At 32.5% G+C, this 15,781-nt stretch overlaps 2 protein-coding genes across 7 annotated transcripts; both read right to left on the bottom strand.

Annotated features, from left to right (window-relative positions):
• Nucleotides 1–230: 230 nt before the first annotated feature.
• Nucleotides 231–2,011, bottom strand: LOC133689270 (uncharacterized). Its single transcript, XM_062109077.1, has one exon. The coding sequence runs from the start codon at nucleotides 1,635–1,637 to the stop codon at nucleotides 357–359; it is 1,281 nt and encodes a 426-aa protein (XP_061965061.1). The 5' UTR covers nucleotides 1,638–2,011; the 3' UTR covers nucleotides 231–356.
• Nucleotides 2,012–6,098: 4,087 nt separating this feature from the next.
• LOC133689134 (uncharacterized) lies at nucleotides 6,099–7,573 on the bottom strand. Of its 6 annotated transcripts, none has more exons than XM_062108898.1 (4): nucleotides 7,443–7,573; nucleotides 6,785–7,181; nucleotides 6,573–6,691; nucleotides 6,099–6,461 (listed from the first exon to the last, which is right to left on the bottom strand). In XM_062108898.1, exons 2-3 carry the CDS (start codon nucleotides 7,174–7,176, stop codon nucleotides 6,598–6,600), a joined length of 486 nt encoding a protein of 161 aa, XP_061964882.1. In that variant the 5' UTR covers nucleotides 7,177–7,181; nucleotides 7,443–7,573; the 3' UTR covers nucleotides 6,099–6,461; nucleotides 6,573–6,597. The 6 variants fall into 6 exon arrangements, with proteins under 6 accessions (XP_061964882.1, XP_061964884.1, XP_061964880.1 ...); XM_062108900.1 differs by having other exon boundaries at nucleotides 6,785–7,176; nucleotides 7,443–7,571; XM_062108896.1 differs by having other exon boundaries at nucleotides 6,785–7,184; nucleotides 7,443–7,564.
• Between the last annotated feature and the right edge of the window lie 8,208 nt (nucleotides 7,574–15,781).

Below are 15,781 nucleotides of genomic sequence, written 5' to 3' on the forward strand. Positions count from 1 at the left end.
AGGACAGATTTTAAAAAGAATGATTATGCCAGGTATAAATCCTTCCCATCTCCTCATACATGGCTATATGTGTTTCAAAAAGAAAAGTCTGCCATCACATACCTCCTTCATATCTTCTTCGGCAGGTTTTATTTTCATAATTAAGAAAAGAGGACCTTAAGCTCAAGTGAGATAGCTCTCTTACACGTTTAGAATGCATAGAAATCTAGTATTGTTTCCAGATGATAAACTGACAAAGAAGTATAGGGCAGTGGCTTCCATTGAAATACTGAACACGCCATATTAAATGAAATAGTGATCAGATTCCATTATAAAATTATTAAGATTAAAACTGATTTGGAGAGATACCAGTTTGTTCAAAGACTAATCCCATGTACAAAAAATCGGTTTCCTCTATATGTGAGTGTCCTATCCATGGCCCCAACACACCATAGATGACCTTGCAGCTCCAGAACTCCTTTCATCCCTGCTATTTCCCATACGAACTTGAATACTCTAAGAGCCCTGTCTAGCTGCTTCATCCCACTCCAAACCATCTCCTCCTCATCTGAAGTCAAAATCCTTCCCATGCTCAAGAGGAATGCACTCTCACCACCACCACCATAAATGCCACCACGTACGTCAACTTCGATGTCTCTAACATGTCCATAAAGGTAATACAATAGAAGTGTGAACAAACAGCGGGAAGAGTGACCCAACGTATTGGAGAGCTTCTTCTGAACCAGGTTTTCTTGATGTTGAACGTCCTTGTATCCAAGACTTTTATCAATTGACACATCCTTGATTTGAGACAAACCTTCTTTCATGGCTTCAAGCTTCCCCACATGATGAACTGACCACTTTTCACTTTTCAAACACTGAATAAGATCATGAAACATCTCAAGAACATCCTCCCAGTCACCACAACTAGGAGGATAACCAACACGTTTAGCAGGTGCAAGCCTCATCCACGATGTGGAGTCATGCTCAGACGAAGTATCCATATCACTTAAGAACTTTAAACAGCTTGAAACAATCTGATACCCCATGTTGTTCCCTTGGCCTAAACAATTATAATTCAATAAATCCATCTCTGATTTCAGCTCATTTAGTATCTCCTCCAGCGCAGCTCGCCAAATCCGATGCTGTGTAACCTGTTGGCATATAGTGAAACGCACTACCTTCCTCTGTTGTGCAGATACATTAAGAAAGTTACTAACTTTAGTAAGTGAATCCACAACCATTGGCTCTCTTTCACTTGATTTACTAAAACTGACACCTGGGTTCCTACATTTTCCATCAACTAACAACCCCTTCACATTTTCCGAAACTTTTTGCTGAACCGATGGAGACCCAACAAAAAACCTTACAAGTGACTTCAAAGTGTGCATCTTATTCTGAATGTACTCATCAACAATGACAGACCCATCATTGACATTCACTAACCTTCCATCAATCATATCCACATGTTTTAACTGGTGGGTCAATTCTGTTATCTTTGGAAACGCTTTCTCATACCATTCAATAGGCAAAACCTCTTCTTGGGTTTCTCCGGATGAGTGAAACAACCTCAAATTCAAATGGATAACTCTATTTCTCTTGTATTCAAAGCACTTTGCACCGGTGAGAAACTTCTGTACATGTCTATACACCATCATTAGCTAACAACCTCCTCTATCTAATAATAAGTAAACCACACAGCAGGAACACTAACAATGTTCACTGATAAGATATTGGATTCTTAAAAATGGGTCTTCAATTTCATCTCCAAAATCAATTCTTTTAAAACTGAAGCTTTCTTTCAGACATTTTATCGAACAAGTTGTGGACCACAAATCCAGCATACAAAAACGTGAGCTATTATGTGATAAAGAAACACTAAGAAATAACGAAATTTACTGTAAGGAAACAGTTTAGGATCTTGAATGAATGGAGAAGAAGATTAAAGCGCGAAACCTGAACTAAAATTGCTGTCGCTGTTGTTTGAATTGTATAGCCGTTGATGTTTTGATCTGGATTTCTCATACGACGGAAATTGATAACTATGGGCCATCTATTCTTCAGACCCAAAAAAGTGGGTTCATGATTTTTTTCATGGGCCGAAAAAGCACCATTATGCCCTTGAATGGATCAGGTATGGGCCCATAATCTTGATTGATTTAAGTTCTTTTTAGGCTTTTTCTTGTTTAAATTGATTTTGAATTTGGCTCATTTTTTCTTCTTATTCGTTGGGAAGAAAACATAATGTGAGAAAACCACTCAAACTCACATGAGCATGTTCTTCTAAAGTTTTTATGCAGATTCATGAGTTTAATTTTCAAAACTTAATTTAATTATGAATCATTTCATAAGCCTTAATAAAAAAAAATTAACATACAAGGTGTGTGTGTGTATATATATATATATATATATATATATAAATAAAGAGAATATGAATAAGTGAGTTTGCTAAATGTGAATTGAAAGCCATATGTATATAAAAAATAAATTATAATTTATTTTAAAAAAATACAGAACTTTAATAAATTTATTTTACATTTTTATTTTCTAACCAAACATCTTTCTATCTCTTCTGTTTCAGGACACTAGCAAAATGAAACATAAAATTGCATTCCTCTGTATAGCTAAAATTTTATTTTTATTTTTATTCTTGAAAAAAAATCAATAGATTTTAAATAGTTATCAATTAATTTTAAGGATGATTGAGAGTATGTTAGCGGTTGTTTTTCAAAGTATTTTTTACTTAAAAATACATCAAAATAATATTTTTCTATTATTTTTTAAAAAAATTATTTTTTACAGCAACACATTAAAACGATTAAAAATAATAAATGTTTTTTTAATCAGATTTCGATGAAACACAATTCTAAACGTCATGATACTATTTTTGTTTATATCTTTTTGATAAATAAAAAATGGATGATTTGAGCAATACCACCCATCATCAATTATCTTTTCTTTTATATATATATATATATATATATATATATATATATATATATATATCACTACATTGTGCCAATTTATGGAGTTTGATTGTTCATCAATTTCCCAAGATTCATAGAATTTTCCCAAGAGCATGTGAAATGAATTCCCTCGAATTATGGCAATAGCCAAGCCGTGTGGAGGTGTGTAGAAAGACTAGGTAGCTAGCTAGCAAGCTACAACATGTTTGGTTCATAAAAGGAAGTAAAGGGAAAAGCTTTAATAGGATTGGAGCATGCTTGGTTTTATAAAAGCTAGAAAAAGGGAAAACTTTTATCAAAGTTAAACCCATTTTAATTCCTATGCCTTGAATTGGATAAAAGCTTCTCTTGTTTTTGCTTCCATTGACCATCACAGTGTTGATAATTAAATCTCAACTCTTGTACTTAATCCACTGCCATTGTATATAGTTTTTCATAGCTTTTAGGGCCCCAGCTGACATTGATTAAAGATGTTGGTGTTCTTCTTTTCTGAGCAATACCACCCATCAATTGTCTTTTCTTTCTCGGATTCAATTGCATAGCCATTCATGGGATTTGATTCTTCATCAATTTCCCAGGATTTCAAGAATTTTCCCAGCATATAACTCGCTAATTGATCATGCCATTGCTTCGATCGATATTTCCCCATTCTTGTAATCAGAAAATCTAAAATGATCATTTACTCCCAAACCATTGTGAGTTTATTCTATTCATCGATCCGAGGCCAATTTCTGTACGTTTATCAGAAATTTTACCTTTGTATACTCATCTTTTTAAAAAGAAAAGGAAAGAAAGTGGATCTAGCACTTCAAGTCCTGCCCTTCGCAACTTAAAAAGCAAATAAAATTAACAATGCAACTCTCCCAGGTAATTATTTTTTCCCATAAACCGAGAGAAATTTTATAAATAATATAGTGACAAGCATGGTATACCTGGGTTAACTTGGTGGTGATGAGACTTTTATATGTCTGGTTTCAAGTTAATTAGATGAAAGTTTATTGTATTAAACTTAATTGACCTGACAATTTAATTCGTGATTTGATGAACCTAATTAAATTTTAATAAAAATTTATTTTTTAAAAAATAATATTTTATTTTATATTAACAAGAGTTAAATAGATTTAATCACCTCTTGTAATAATAAGCCATAACCTAGCTATATCAAGTTTTATATCTATAAATGGAATTGCGAGAAACAGAAAATAAAATAGAAGTGAGCAAAACCAAGCCTAATACCACAATAATCTTTAATCACGTAATTTTACAGATCAAAGAGTGATATCCTCGACGTCGTCTTCTCTAGAAATAATTAAACACAGTACTTTCTTTACATTTCCATGGTCACTCAAGCTTCAAACTTAAAGTAATGTTTGCTGATCAAGAACTACACAGTGAAACCTTCTTCTGAAGAGAATGTGGGCATGCAATCATGGTAAACGCAGTGAAAACATGGCGCATAAACCTCTGAAAGAAATAAGTACTGCACCAGCAACATGGACATGCACCAGGGTGACATGATTAAATGAGCAAGTACTTGACTTCACTAACATCAACAACAAGGCAGATGAAGTAACATAAAGCCAAGCTTAAAGTGAAACAAAGAATCTTGCTAAAAGCTATACAATGGAGTGTAGTAGCAGACACTAATAAATGTGTGGTTACTTTTTGACCAATCAATTTTCATGTTAAACGTATACCCAAGAGGTCAATGAGGGAACCCATGAAAGGTTAGCCTTAAAAGCTTTGGAATCAAAGCTAAACTTTGGAATCCTATGTGAAATATACTTTTAAATATGTTAGAGCTGATGAAATTCGAAGTTCATTAGATTACACAAAGCTAACCCTATCCGTTAAATATTAAAGCACATAAAGTCGAAATATATATATATATTAAATACCTTACTTTTCCATTGTTGCCAAGCACAAGAGTACTGATAAGTGGTTAATTTTTCCTATTTTCTTTTTGCAGATTAAATAAGATCTTTGAACTCGAGATGATCATCTCTTAAGAAAATGAGACACGCAAATACCCGTTGAGGTGTACTTTACTAGTCTTTTTTTACTAATTAGTGAAACTATTTATAATAATATAATCAAAATTTAATTTATCAACATTTTTTCCCATAAACATATGTATTTGACATTAGCATCATATGTGCGAAGGCAAGATTAGGGTTTATATAAGAATATAAGAGTATCACACAGTAACAAGAACATAAACTAGAAAGAATGGTTGCAGAAAACATCATGGAGTATTGTATTGTATAACTTTCTATATCAAGAAAGAAGAGAACATAAGTATGCATGGTGATCCGGCCAAGAGAGGTGCTAACAACTACTCTTGTATAAGCTGGTTGCTTGTACATAGAAAGGAGTCAATGATCCATGTCATTCGCTCATCATTCGCTTGGTCAACTAGGAAACCAATAAGAGATGTTAATGAGTCAACATATTTTATCCATATTTTGCAAACGAACTTTGATAATTTAACTTTTTATATATGTCTAGAATAAACTAAATGATATCATTTTGAATAAAAGATAAAAAATATTATTGGAATCGATCCAGTCAAGTTTCATTTGGGTTTAACTGAGTCAATTAAGATATAAATTGGTACGTCGAGTTATCCATATTTAACAAAGTCAACTTTTTAAATGGATTAAAAATAAACTTAGTTTGGATTAAACTTCAAGCTAATAAATTACAGGATCAACCCATCAGAATGAACCGAGTTAATATTATAAAGGAGAGACCATTCTTGTAGATTGCTTAAAATTATTTAAACTTGAGTTTTAGTTTAGCATCCTATGTATATAGCCTTGAAGCTATTTGCATCCAATTCTCTTATAGTGTTATGGTGGAATATTTTTCATTCTTTAGAAGATATGATGCTTATATTGTAAATTTAAAGCCTAGCTAATTAAATTCTCTCAAAGATATCCATTGAATCTAAAATCCATTAATTCTCTTGCATTGGTTTAACCAAAAAGATCTGTGGTCCATGAAACAACTCCTTTTAATTGCTTTTGCAGAGATATGGAGAATGGTGATTAATTTACAGTAATTTTAAGTCAAATATTCCTTGGACCACTGTAAGGAAAAGCAGTCTTGTAAACCTTATACTAGAACATTGCCAGGAAAAAAAAAAAGAAATTTAGTACTGGTAAACATAATATAACTCTATTAACAAGGAGAGGGATTTCATAATTAATTTAGTTAAATCAAGCACAACTTAGACTGAGCGACAAGGGCTTCAACCTGTCTCAAAACACAAAGACATTGATACCAAGTACAGAACTACATGTCTATATTTAAGGAGCCTGACAAATTACTAGCTAATGATATATATAGCTCTCCTTGAACTTAATTTCACTCCCATGATCCTTCTAAAGCTTCTCAGCTTAAGAGTACAGCTATCCAAAAGAACAAAAATAGAGGTAATTAAGAACAAAAAGATGAATCCAAGATTTCTCATGAGCCTTCTTCGTTAATTCCCTCCTTGCAGCACCGCAGGACCTGAAATTTGGATGATGAACAACAAGTGTATGTTAGCTGAATAAAACTGAAATTTGTATCATCACATGAAAGCGCGCGCGCATATATATATATATAAGGGGAAATCCTTACACAAAAATGCTATCGATATCGATGATTAATACGAAGACTTGTTGCTGCTAGATTCTCTTGGTGCATTGCATCTATAGCATTCAGTCCTGCTAGCAAAGTTGTGCTCGTTGCAACCGGACCTGTGAAATTTAAGTTAAGAATATGGAGAAAAAAAGTGCCAAATTAAGTATTTTTCAGATTTGAAAGGTACAAACAAATTAATATGCATCAACCTGGTGCAAATCCAGTCTCCGGATTTCCAATTACGGCTAGAGCCACTGCCTCCGCCTCCGCCCCCGCCTCCGCCGAAGCCATAACCTCTCATCCGTGACATCTCAGCATCAAGTCCACCACCAGAGGATTCATCCTTGGACACACCACACTTGAAGCAGCTTGAACGACTAGCAAAGTTGTGAGCTCCACAATTGCCAGCCGTGCAATACCAATCACCAGGCCTAACATCAGGGCCCGTAAATCCGAATGAGCCCCCTGATGATCTTCCACCGAAACTTCCATAGTGATCTCTCTCTCCGGGCCTTGGATCACCGCAACGCTGGCATGAGTCCCTCCTTTGAAAGTTCAAGTGCTGGCATGACCTGCAATTCCAATCTCCTGGTCTGCTCATCTTCCCTTCTCCAAAATTCCAAACCAGTCAGTTAGTGCATTAAGGAGATGCATGCTACAGTTTTTATAAACATATTTGTACTGATAAAAATTCTACGCAGAATTAATGTGATTATGAAGCATGGTTTAGTGCTACATGGAGCTTGAATCCAAATACCAGGAGAGAAAATGTGACCAACATACAAGTTTTTAGGTCCAAAAGAAGATGGACAAAGGGCCTTACCTCGAGAAAGCAGAAAGGAGAAAGATAGGAGAATCAACACGTACCGAAATGAAGTGTAACCTAGCTAGTAGTTGAAAGAGCAATAGATTGTTTAAGGAACTTGTGATTTAAGTGTTGGGGTTAAGGCTGTTTATATACTTGTTTTAGACCTCGATAATGGGGTAGATTGAGGTAGGCAGAAGAGGGTTAGGCTTTCTTTTTCATATTCTTCACTTTGCTTCCTTACGCGATGTGTAACGGATTGATAAAAAAAATAGATTTTGCAAGCTCTAAGATTATAATCTTAAACTTTAGAAAAAATTATCTTTATATATATATTCTAAAATTTAATAATTTTTAAAACGGTTATGAAAATAACTTGTAAATTATTTAAATAGATGCTAAACTAATCCAAGTTGAAGGCAAAAAAAATCCTAAAATAATTATTAAACAAAGAAAATCATGAAACATTTTTTTAGGTGTAATTTGAAGATGTTCTTGATCTTGGCTCGGGTTGACAAAAATTTTATCCCATCTAATAATCAAATATAAAATTATATATGTTTTTGTCAAAAAACTTATTTATTAATATGGATTTTTTCTTGGACTTGAACTTGTTCATCTTATTTATAAATGTATTTATTAAATGTTTTGAATTATTTTTTAAAAAAATAAAAGAAAAACTAATTAAAACACTCAATTCAAGGCTAAGAAATTATGACATGATCTACGTGAATATAATCAAGCAGTCATCTTACATATATAGATTTATCATCGTGACCATTGTATCAGTAATGAGATCTAATGTACTTAATAACATAGTTTAATTTGATTAATCCAAATTCTGTAACAAATTTATCTGTCTGGGGCCTGGCTTATGTTTATATGGATTAAAGGCCCAGTATAATATAGGGCTAATCCTCCTCATGAGTAATTAATTAATTTGATTACATATAATTGCATAATGATAACTTTTTCTAGAACTAAATTAAAATAACCATCCAGATGATGACCCAATGATAAGAATTTGGGATCAAGAGATTTGCACTCTCGATGGTTTCAGGTTCGAGCCATGTGGTTGCTCATATGATGGCCAATAGAGATTTACATGGTCGTTAAGTACTTTAGGGCTCATGAGATTAGTCGAGGTGCACGCAAGCTGACCCGGACACCCACATTAAACTAAAAAAAAAATTAACATAAAAAAATAATATGTTTAATTGTATCCTTAATTATCAATAACCTATAATTGCCTTGGCTACATATTAATTAGCTAGGGTACGTACTTATTATTATTTTTTTCAAAGGCAATGACATGATCATATATAACCAATCATCAAGTCCCAGCAAGTGCTGCAAAAAGCTACAGCACTAGTGAAGTTGCCCTGGAATTTGTTCTTTAATAATTGAAATCAGAATTCCATCGCTGTAATTCCTTGTCTAAATAATTTGCTACTCTCTCAGAATTCACATATCAATCATTGCTACAATATAAAGCACGATGCTCCTAGGTAGCCTGCGGCCTATGCCTATTGGCATGCATATCAGAATATAGATCAAGGAGTTGAAGATTTTGTGGGATTTATGAGACTCGATCTCTAGAACTGCATCTGCCCCTGTGCATGTCCCCACATAAAGTATGTATTGTAACCAGTCAGGACAACATAGCCCTACCAAAATCTTTTTATTCCTGTATACAATGAACCAGATGAAAGTAAAACCTTTTGACTATGGCATTTTAGGGCTCTCTAGCTGCTTGTTTTCTTACAAATAGAATGAAGGGATCCATGCAAGTAGAGGGATCGGGGAATATTGGTCTGAGTTTGTGGGTCAGGATTGGATAAGGAGGAACAAAAATCACAACTTATTACCAGACAAATTGAATATTCTACGTGTGTGTATATATAAAAAAACATTGGAGAGAAGACCCCACTTCTTATGATCTTATCTTAGAATAACAATCTAAGAGGTCATGTCTCCTTTCAATAATATACTTGCCAGCAGTCACTATATAAGAAAAATGGTGCTTCCTTTTCAATTTTGAATATTCCTTTTATATTTTGTACTTCTTGGGACTTAATTAATTGTGGAAGATAAGTCAAAAGGGTTCTAACACAAAACCCCAATTTCTTCCTTCACTTTTAATTTCTGAATTGTGGATGTATGTATGTATGTATGAATGAATGAATGAAAGCTTTGATTTGATTCTCACAATAGTGATTATTACAGGAAACACATTAAATCACCAAGCAATACCAATTGAAATTAATTATGATTATACCTGCTAAGTATAATTAGCTAGCTAATATAGTCATTTGAAGTCAATTTTCCTAATTGTATATGATCGAATTTTACTTAATTATATCTAGAATGAGATGGCTATAATATTCATGCCCTCTTACAATATGTTAGTATGTATATTCTCTCACAATCTAGTCTTGGAATTGAAACGTGTAATATCTCTTAGGAAACAAATTATTTGCCAATTAGGCCAGCTTGCAAGCTTGATCGATGTTTGAACATAGTTGAAGCAAAAGTAAAAGTTGCATGGCTAGTTGTAAGTTGTAAACTTCAAGGAACGTCCTTTTGCATTCCAGTTAAATATTATGATCCCCTCACATTGCTTGGGGAAAAAAAACAGAGCACTAGGGCTATATGTAGCTGTTAATTATCTGTTCTTCTCTGTACGTACAGTATTTGATAGGAAGCTGGTTCGAAGGGGAGAATTAGTGATTAATTAATTGATTAGGAGAGAGTAAGGTTAAAAATTAAAGAAACAGAAATTAAATGGTAGAGAGTTTCGATAAAGATAGTCGATGATGGAAGAGAAGTCTTCGAGGTTTCAGATTTTGACCATCTTTTCCTTTTCTTTTTCTTCATCTTCACTACTGCAATGGCTTTTTCAATGTCATTTTCCCTCGCTATAGCTTCTCGTAGTTAATATTATTCCCAATCCTCTCTCGAGTTATATTCTCTAATGCACATTCCCTCTCTTTTAAGAAAGAGAAACAAAACCAGTTACTGATAAAATTAAATCGAAATACCATGCAAGGCAATACACACACACACACACACCCAGCATTTTCTTGGGGAATGTTAAAGAAGGCTGTGGCAAAAACTGTGAAAAAGCAGCAAAAAAGCAAGGGGGATTCGATTCTCTTTGGGAAATGCTTCCATGCATGACCATGACCAAACCCTCCCTCTATAGCTCCCCAACGTATACATATTCTTGCTCTCTTTCTAATTCTACTTTCTCTTTTTAATCTCTCCAATTACAGGATGCCAGCTTCCATACTGACACAAGAATTTATATACACTTTTTCCTGTAATTCCATGCATTAACATCATTAATGCATTTCCTTTTTCTCTCTTGACGTACGTACTTGTGACCATTGTATTTTTGGTTATGGAAAAAGTAAGTTTTGCATAAACTTGGTTCGGTTTTGTTCTCGTGGTACAACGTGGTTTGGACTTTGGTGTCGTTTGTGTCTGTCTTAATTGTAAATTTTAAATTATTTGATTAATTAATACATATTATAATTTTATATGAATTTTTTAAAAAACCTTGATTAAAATACATTTATAATTTTTTTTTAGTTTAACGTGGGTGTCCGGGCCAGCTTGCGCGCATCTCGACTAATCTCACGGGCCTTAAAGTTAACGATCATGTAAGCTTCCAGTGGTCATCATATGAGCAACCACAGGACTCGAACCTGAGACTACAGAGGTAGCAAACCTCTTGGTTCCAAACTCTTACCATTGAGGCACCACCTAGATGGTTACCATTGTATTTTATATGAATTTTTTAATACATTTATAGTTATTTTTTTTAGTTTAACGTGGGTGTCCGGGCCAGCTTGCGCGCACCTCGACTAATCTCACGGGCCCTAAAGTTAATGATTATGTAAGCCTCCAGTGGTCATCATATGAGCAACTACATGACTCGAACCTGAAACTACAGAGGTAGCAAACCTCTTGGTTCCAAACTTTTACCATTGAGGCACCACCTAGATGGTTACATTTATAGTTTTTAATTGTTCTTGAACAAAAATTATATATTACAATGTCGAACACATATTTAGACAAACATATTATTTTCAAATGATCGCACTCAATATTTATAAGAAATTTGAAATTTTTATTAGAAAATTTCAGATTCAAATTCTAGAAAAGATAACTATATATTCTCTTAATTTAACCAAGGTGCATTAAATCATTAGCTAAACCGATGTATCTTCATCTTTTCTTCTTCTTTTTTTTTGGTCGGTCGGTCCCTACATACGAATGAATGAAGCTAATTTATTTTATTACATATTTGATTTTAATTCCTATAATAGTATAAGAGAATCATATTTGATTTTTAATTAGCAATGTGGGTGTGAAGATTTCTTTTTATGAAATATATTTTTGTGTTTTGACTCAAGAAATTTATTTACACGGGCTAGCATCTTAATTTAGCATGTCTGAAATGTTGGGTGAGCACGTAGTAAATGAAATTTCTATATTATCATAAATACATGATTACTTTCAACATAAAGGAAAATAAATTAGTCTTAATTAAACCATGGAAATTTATATATTAAAAGTAAAAATGTTCTACGTGATGCGTGTTAGGATCTGCATGCACGTGAGGCGGTAGAGATGAACGTGATATCATCAACAATGATAAAAGTCTTCTCTTCTCTTCTCTTTTGCTTTTTGTTCCTCCAATATCTTTTCCTTGTGCTTCTTCAGACTCCCCAGAATCAGCCCTTTGAGGTTAATCTTCCTTAGGGCACAGCCCTCCTCTCACTTGTGAGCAAAGCATTGTGTTTGGTAATTTATATCCAACAACTTGCATTAGGAAAGCAAATTAATCAGAGATTGGAATCAATCTCAAATTCATCAGGTGCTTGTATGGTTAAAGGTTAGAAAAGGGGAAAACTTTACTTGGTATTTTAATTAAGAATCTAATTTAATACATTTAGTATATAACTTCCCTCGGGGTATTTAGAATTGTGGTGAAGCTGCTTTTCTAAATAACTTTTCACTTGAAAATAAATTTATTTTTTATATCAGTATATCAAAATCATCAAAAAACACTAAAAAAATATTAATTTAAGTGTTGTTCGGCATTATGGTCTAATCGTGCTTTTTAAAAAATTTTAAGTTTTTTTGTTTGAAAAAGCATCAAATTGATTTTATTTTTTTTGTATTTTTTATTGTTTTGATGTGTGCTGATGACAACAAAATAAAAAAAATATTTTAATGTATTTTCGAGCAAATAATATTTTGAAAAACAACATTTACCACACTCCTAAATAAATTAATATTTTTCAAGTTAGAAATATTTTTAAAAAAATATAAAAAAACAAAAAATTATATCAAACACACCTGAATTCTTCATACAACACCATGGCTAGTAACTTCTAGTTTATGGTAAATAGATTCATAGGCGGTCCAACATCGGAACTAGGGGTGGCTATGGTCATCCAAAAACTTTTTAAAATTTTCATGCATATCTATGTTTTTTTTTTATATAACCCGGGTGTTCGGGACAGCTTATACATACCATGACTAATTTCTGGATCTACTGAACATCTTATAAACCCAATAAACAAGTAAAATACCGCAGAAATGACAAACATGCACATAAAAATTCAAACCAAAATGCAGAGACATAGAATTCCCCTCAAAAACCTCCAGGCCTGGATGCACATCCCTCCGTTTTTGTTTCCCAAGTGTTAATTTTTTTGGTCTACTGTATTTTTTTAAAAAAATTTCTTTGGGCCTAGAGCTATTAGGCTCTTCGCTAGCCTCTGCATGTACTTTTATCCTTTTCAATTCTAATCAAATTTTATTCGTATGCTCTCTTCTTTATTTATTTATTTTTTTTTAGTTTAAACCCTGGATCTGCGTCTGGATGGATTTTATTAAATCTTTAAATGCATTGTTTCGATAAGGAAATGTGTTTTTAAATCATCTATAAAAAAAAATTTAATTTTGATTAATGTGCAATTTGATTAAAAAATAATAGCCAGAAAAATCTTTTAATTAGATCTGTGTTTGAGGGTAGCCTTCAAGAACCCTGAAGAACTAGGATCCATCTACGGCCTGCTACAGATTTAAGCAATGATGAGGGCCTGTGGGCAAAAAGATTGAAACCTGAAGAACACCACTTTTAGTGTGCAACTGAGACCACTATATGAAGGCAAAGCCCAGTCTAATGATGTGTTTTTGCTTCCCTTGTCTCCTGTACTTCGTCTTCACGTTCGCGTCAGATTATATAACTCAGTTGAGTTGAAGATTCCATCAAACATCGGTGTCGTCTAATTCAACTTGAGAAGACCGATCTTCAAGCTACGAATCCTCGGAGGTTGGAGTTGGTTGAGGTTAGCGACTTGATTGTGATAAAAAAACAAGATCTGAGTAAAAAATTGCCTAATTGGTGATGTTTGCTGAGCTCCAACACCATGCACGTAGTTATCATACTTGATAAAAAGATTTAACCTATAAAATTGGAATCGGAAGTCGTTCAAGTTATCAAGGTAGTTTATCGATTACAGTCCACTCGAATATATTATTATATTTTTTTAATTTTTCCTGCCTGAATTTTTTTAGTGTTCACTGGATAAATTTTGATCGGAGCAGCTAAATGAGTTGGATCATGAATTAAATGGGTTTTATAAAATTAATATTAAAATTATTTAACTTAAAACTCATGTTAAGTTAAACTTTAAGTCATGTGTTTTGTAGATCAATTAGTTAAATCATGTCAAGTTTAACAATGATGAATCGCCTAGCTACCAACTATGAAATTTAAATGTAAAACTTTATTTGTAATTTTTTTTCTTTTTTTTTTATTTTAAAAGGTTTGGGATTCATAGATAAATATTTTTTTTTTAAAAGGGTTTTGTATCGTCTCGCCCTTATTTGTCAATTCAATCCTTAACAAAACTCAGTTTTTTCTCTGTCAATCCATTCGTGTTTATTCAAAAACTAAATATTTATTCTCACCAAGAAGTTGTACCACACTCTCCCATGTTACGAAACGAGCAAAACACACAAGTGAAAAAAATAAAATATGTACAAATATAAAAGTTACTATAAGAACCAATTTCAATCATTTACAAACTCGAAAATATATACGCAAGTTCCTTTCTACTTACCCACTTAACTTGCATTGCCTGCGATGCATTGCATGCTACCCAAGCCTACATATAAAAAAAATAGAGTGAAAGGCTGTGTTTGTTTTTTGAAAAGTGATTTATAGGAAATCACTTTTCAAACTTTCTTGTGTTTGTTTGCCATTAGAAAAGTTGGTCGGCGAAAAACACTTTTTAGTTAAAGGAAAATTTGGCTTAGTTTACAGGAAAATATTTTCCTGTAAAATTTGGGCGAAAAATACTTTCCGGAAGTTGTAAAAAAATTAGAAATGTCATATTATTTGCTGATTATATCAAATTTTGTCCTCAAATTTTTGATTGCTATATATATATATATATATATATATATATATATATATTTGTTTTGAATATTTATTTTTCAATTTCATCTCTTAAAATTTATTTTTTATATTAACTTTGATACTCATTTTTATAATTGTTATTTGTTTTTCCCTTATCATTTTTTTATTCAAAATTTTTATCTATCAAATTTGATCATCATTCTTTTGATTGTTACTTATTTTATTTAAAATAATTTATGAAATGTTAATTATTATTATTTTAATTTTTTTATCTTTCATTTTTTTTATTTTTTAGATTTGATCTTTGTTATTTTGATTATTATTTATTTTATTTGAGATAATTTATGAAATTATATTTTTTTTTCAGTTTTATTCTCATTCAAATTTTTATTGTAAGATTTTTTTCTCATTATTTTAATAAACTTGAGAAAAATAAAATATTAATAAGTTATTTTCTAGCTCATTTTCCATGACATAGCCAAACATTGAAAATTGTTTTCCAACTTATTTTCCATTATATTATCAAATATTAAAAAATAATTTACTTTCTTGAAATTTCTTTTCTAAAATTTATTTTTAAAAAAAAATTAATTTTCAGCCCGCAAACAAACAAACAAACAACAAAAATTACAATATAAAACTATCAATAAGTTCCGGCACAATTTAAGACACGTGTCCCTTTCTTCCGACTATTTCTCCCCCCACGTAAGAAACTGTGGAAAACTGCCACCGACTTTCCAAACTGCCGTAACTCCAAGTACCTGAGAGAAGGAGACGGTCCCCTACTTATCAAATCGGGCTTTATTGCCTTTTCAGTATAATACAAATGGAGCCCGTTAAGAACAAGCCCAAAACAAGTGAGGCCCAAAAAGGCATGTGAAAAAACTTCCCGCTCTGTTTTTAAAAAGCCGCGTCAATAGGCTACGTCTCTTTTCTATTTTTCTTTTTATCTTTACT

This window comes from Populus nigra, chromosome 3 (assembly GCF_951802175.1).
Source record: "Populus nigra chromosome 3, ddPopNigr1.1, whole genome shotgun sequence".
Taxonomy (NCBI): Eukaryota; Viridiplantae; Streptophyta; class Magnoliopsida; order Malpighiales; family Salicaceae; genus Populus; species Populus nigra.

Bases quoted from the DNA above. Each gene is read 5' to 3' on its own strand.
- LOC133689270 (XM_062109077.1), bottom strand. From the start codon at position 1,637: ATGATGGTGTATAGACATGTACAGAAGTTTCTCACCGGTGCAAAGTGC.
- LOC133689134 (XM_062108898.1), bottom strand. From the start codon at position 7,176: ATGAGCAGACCAGGAGATTGGAATTGCAGGTCATGCCAGCACTTGAAC. The intron at 6,692-6,784 runs GTTGATGCATAT...TAAATTTCACAG, and splicing joins GGAGACTGGATTTGCACCAG to GTCCGGTTGCAACGAGCACA.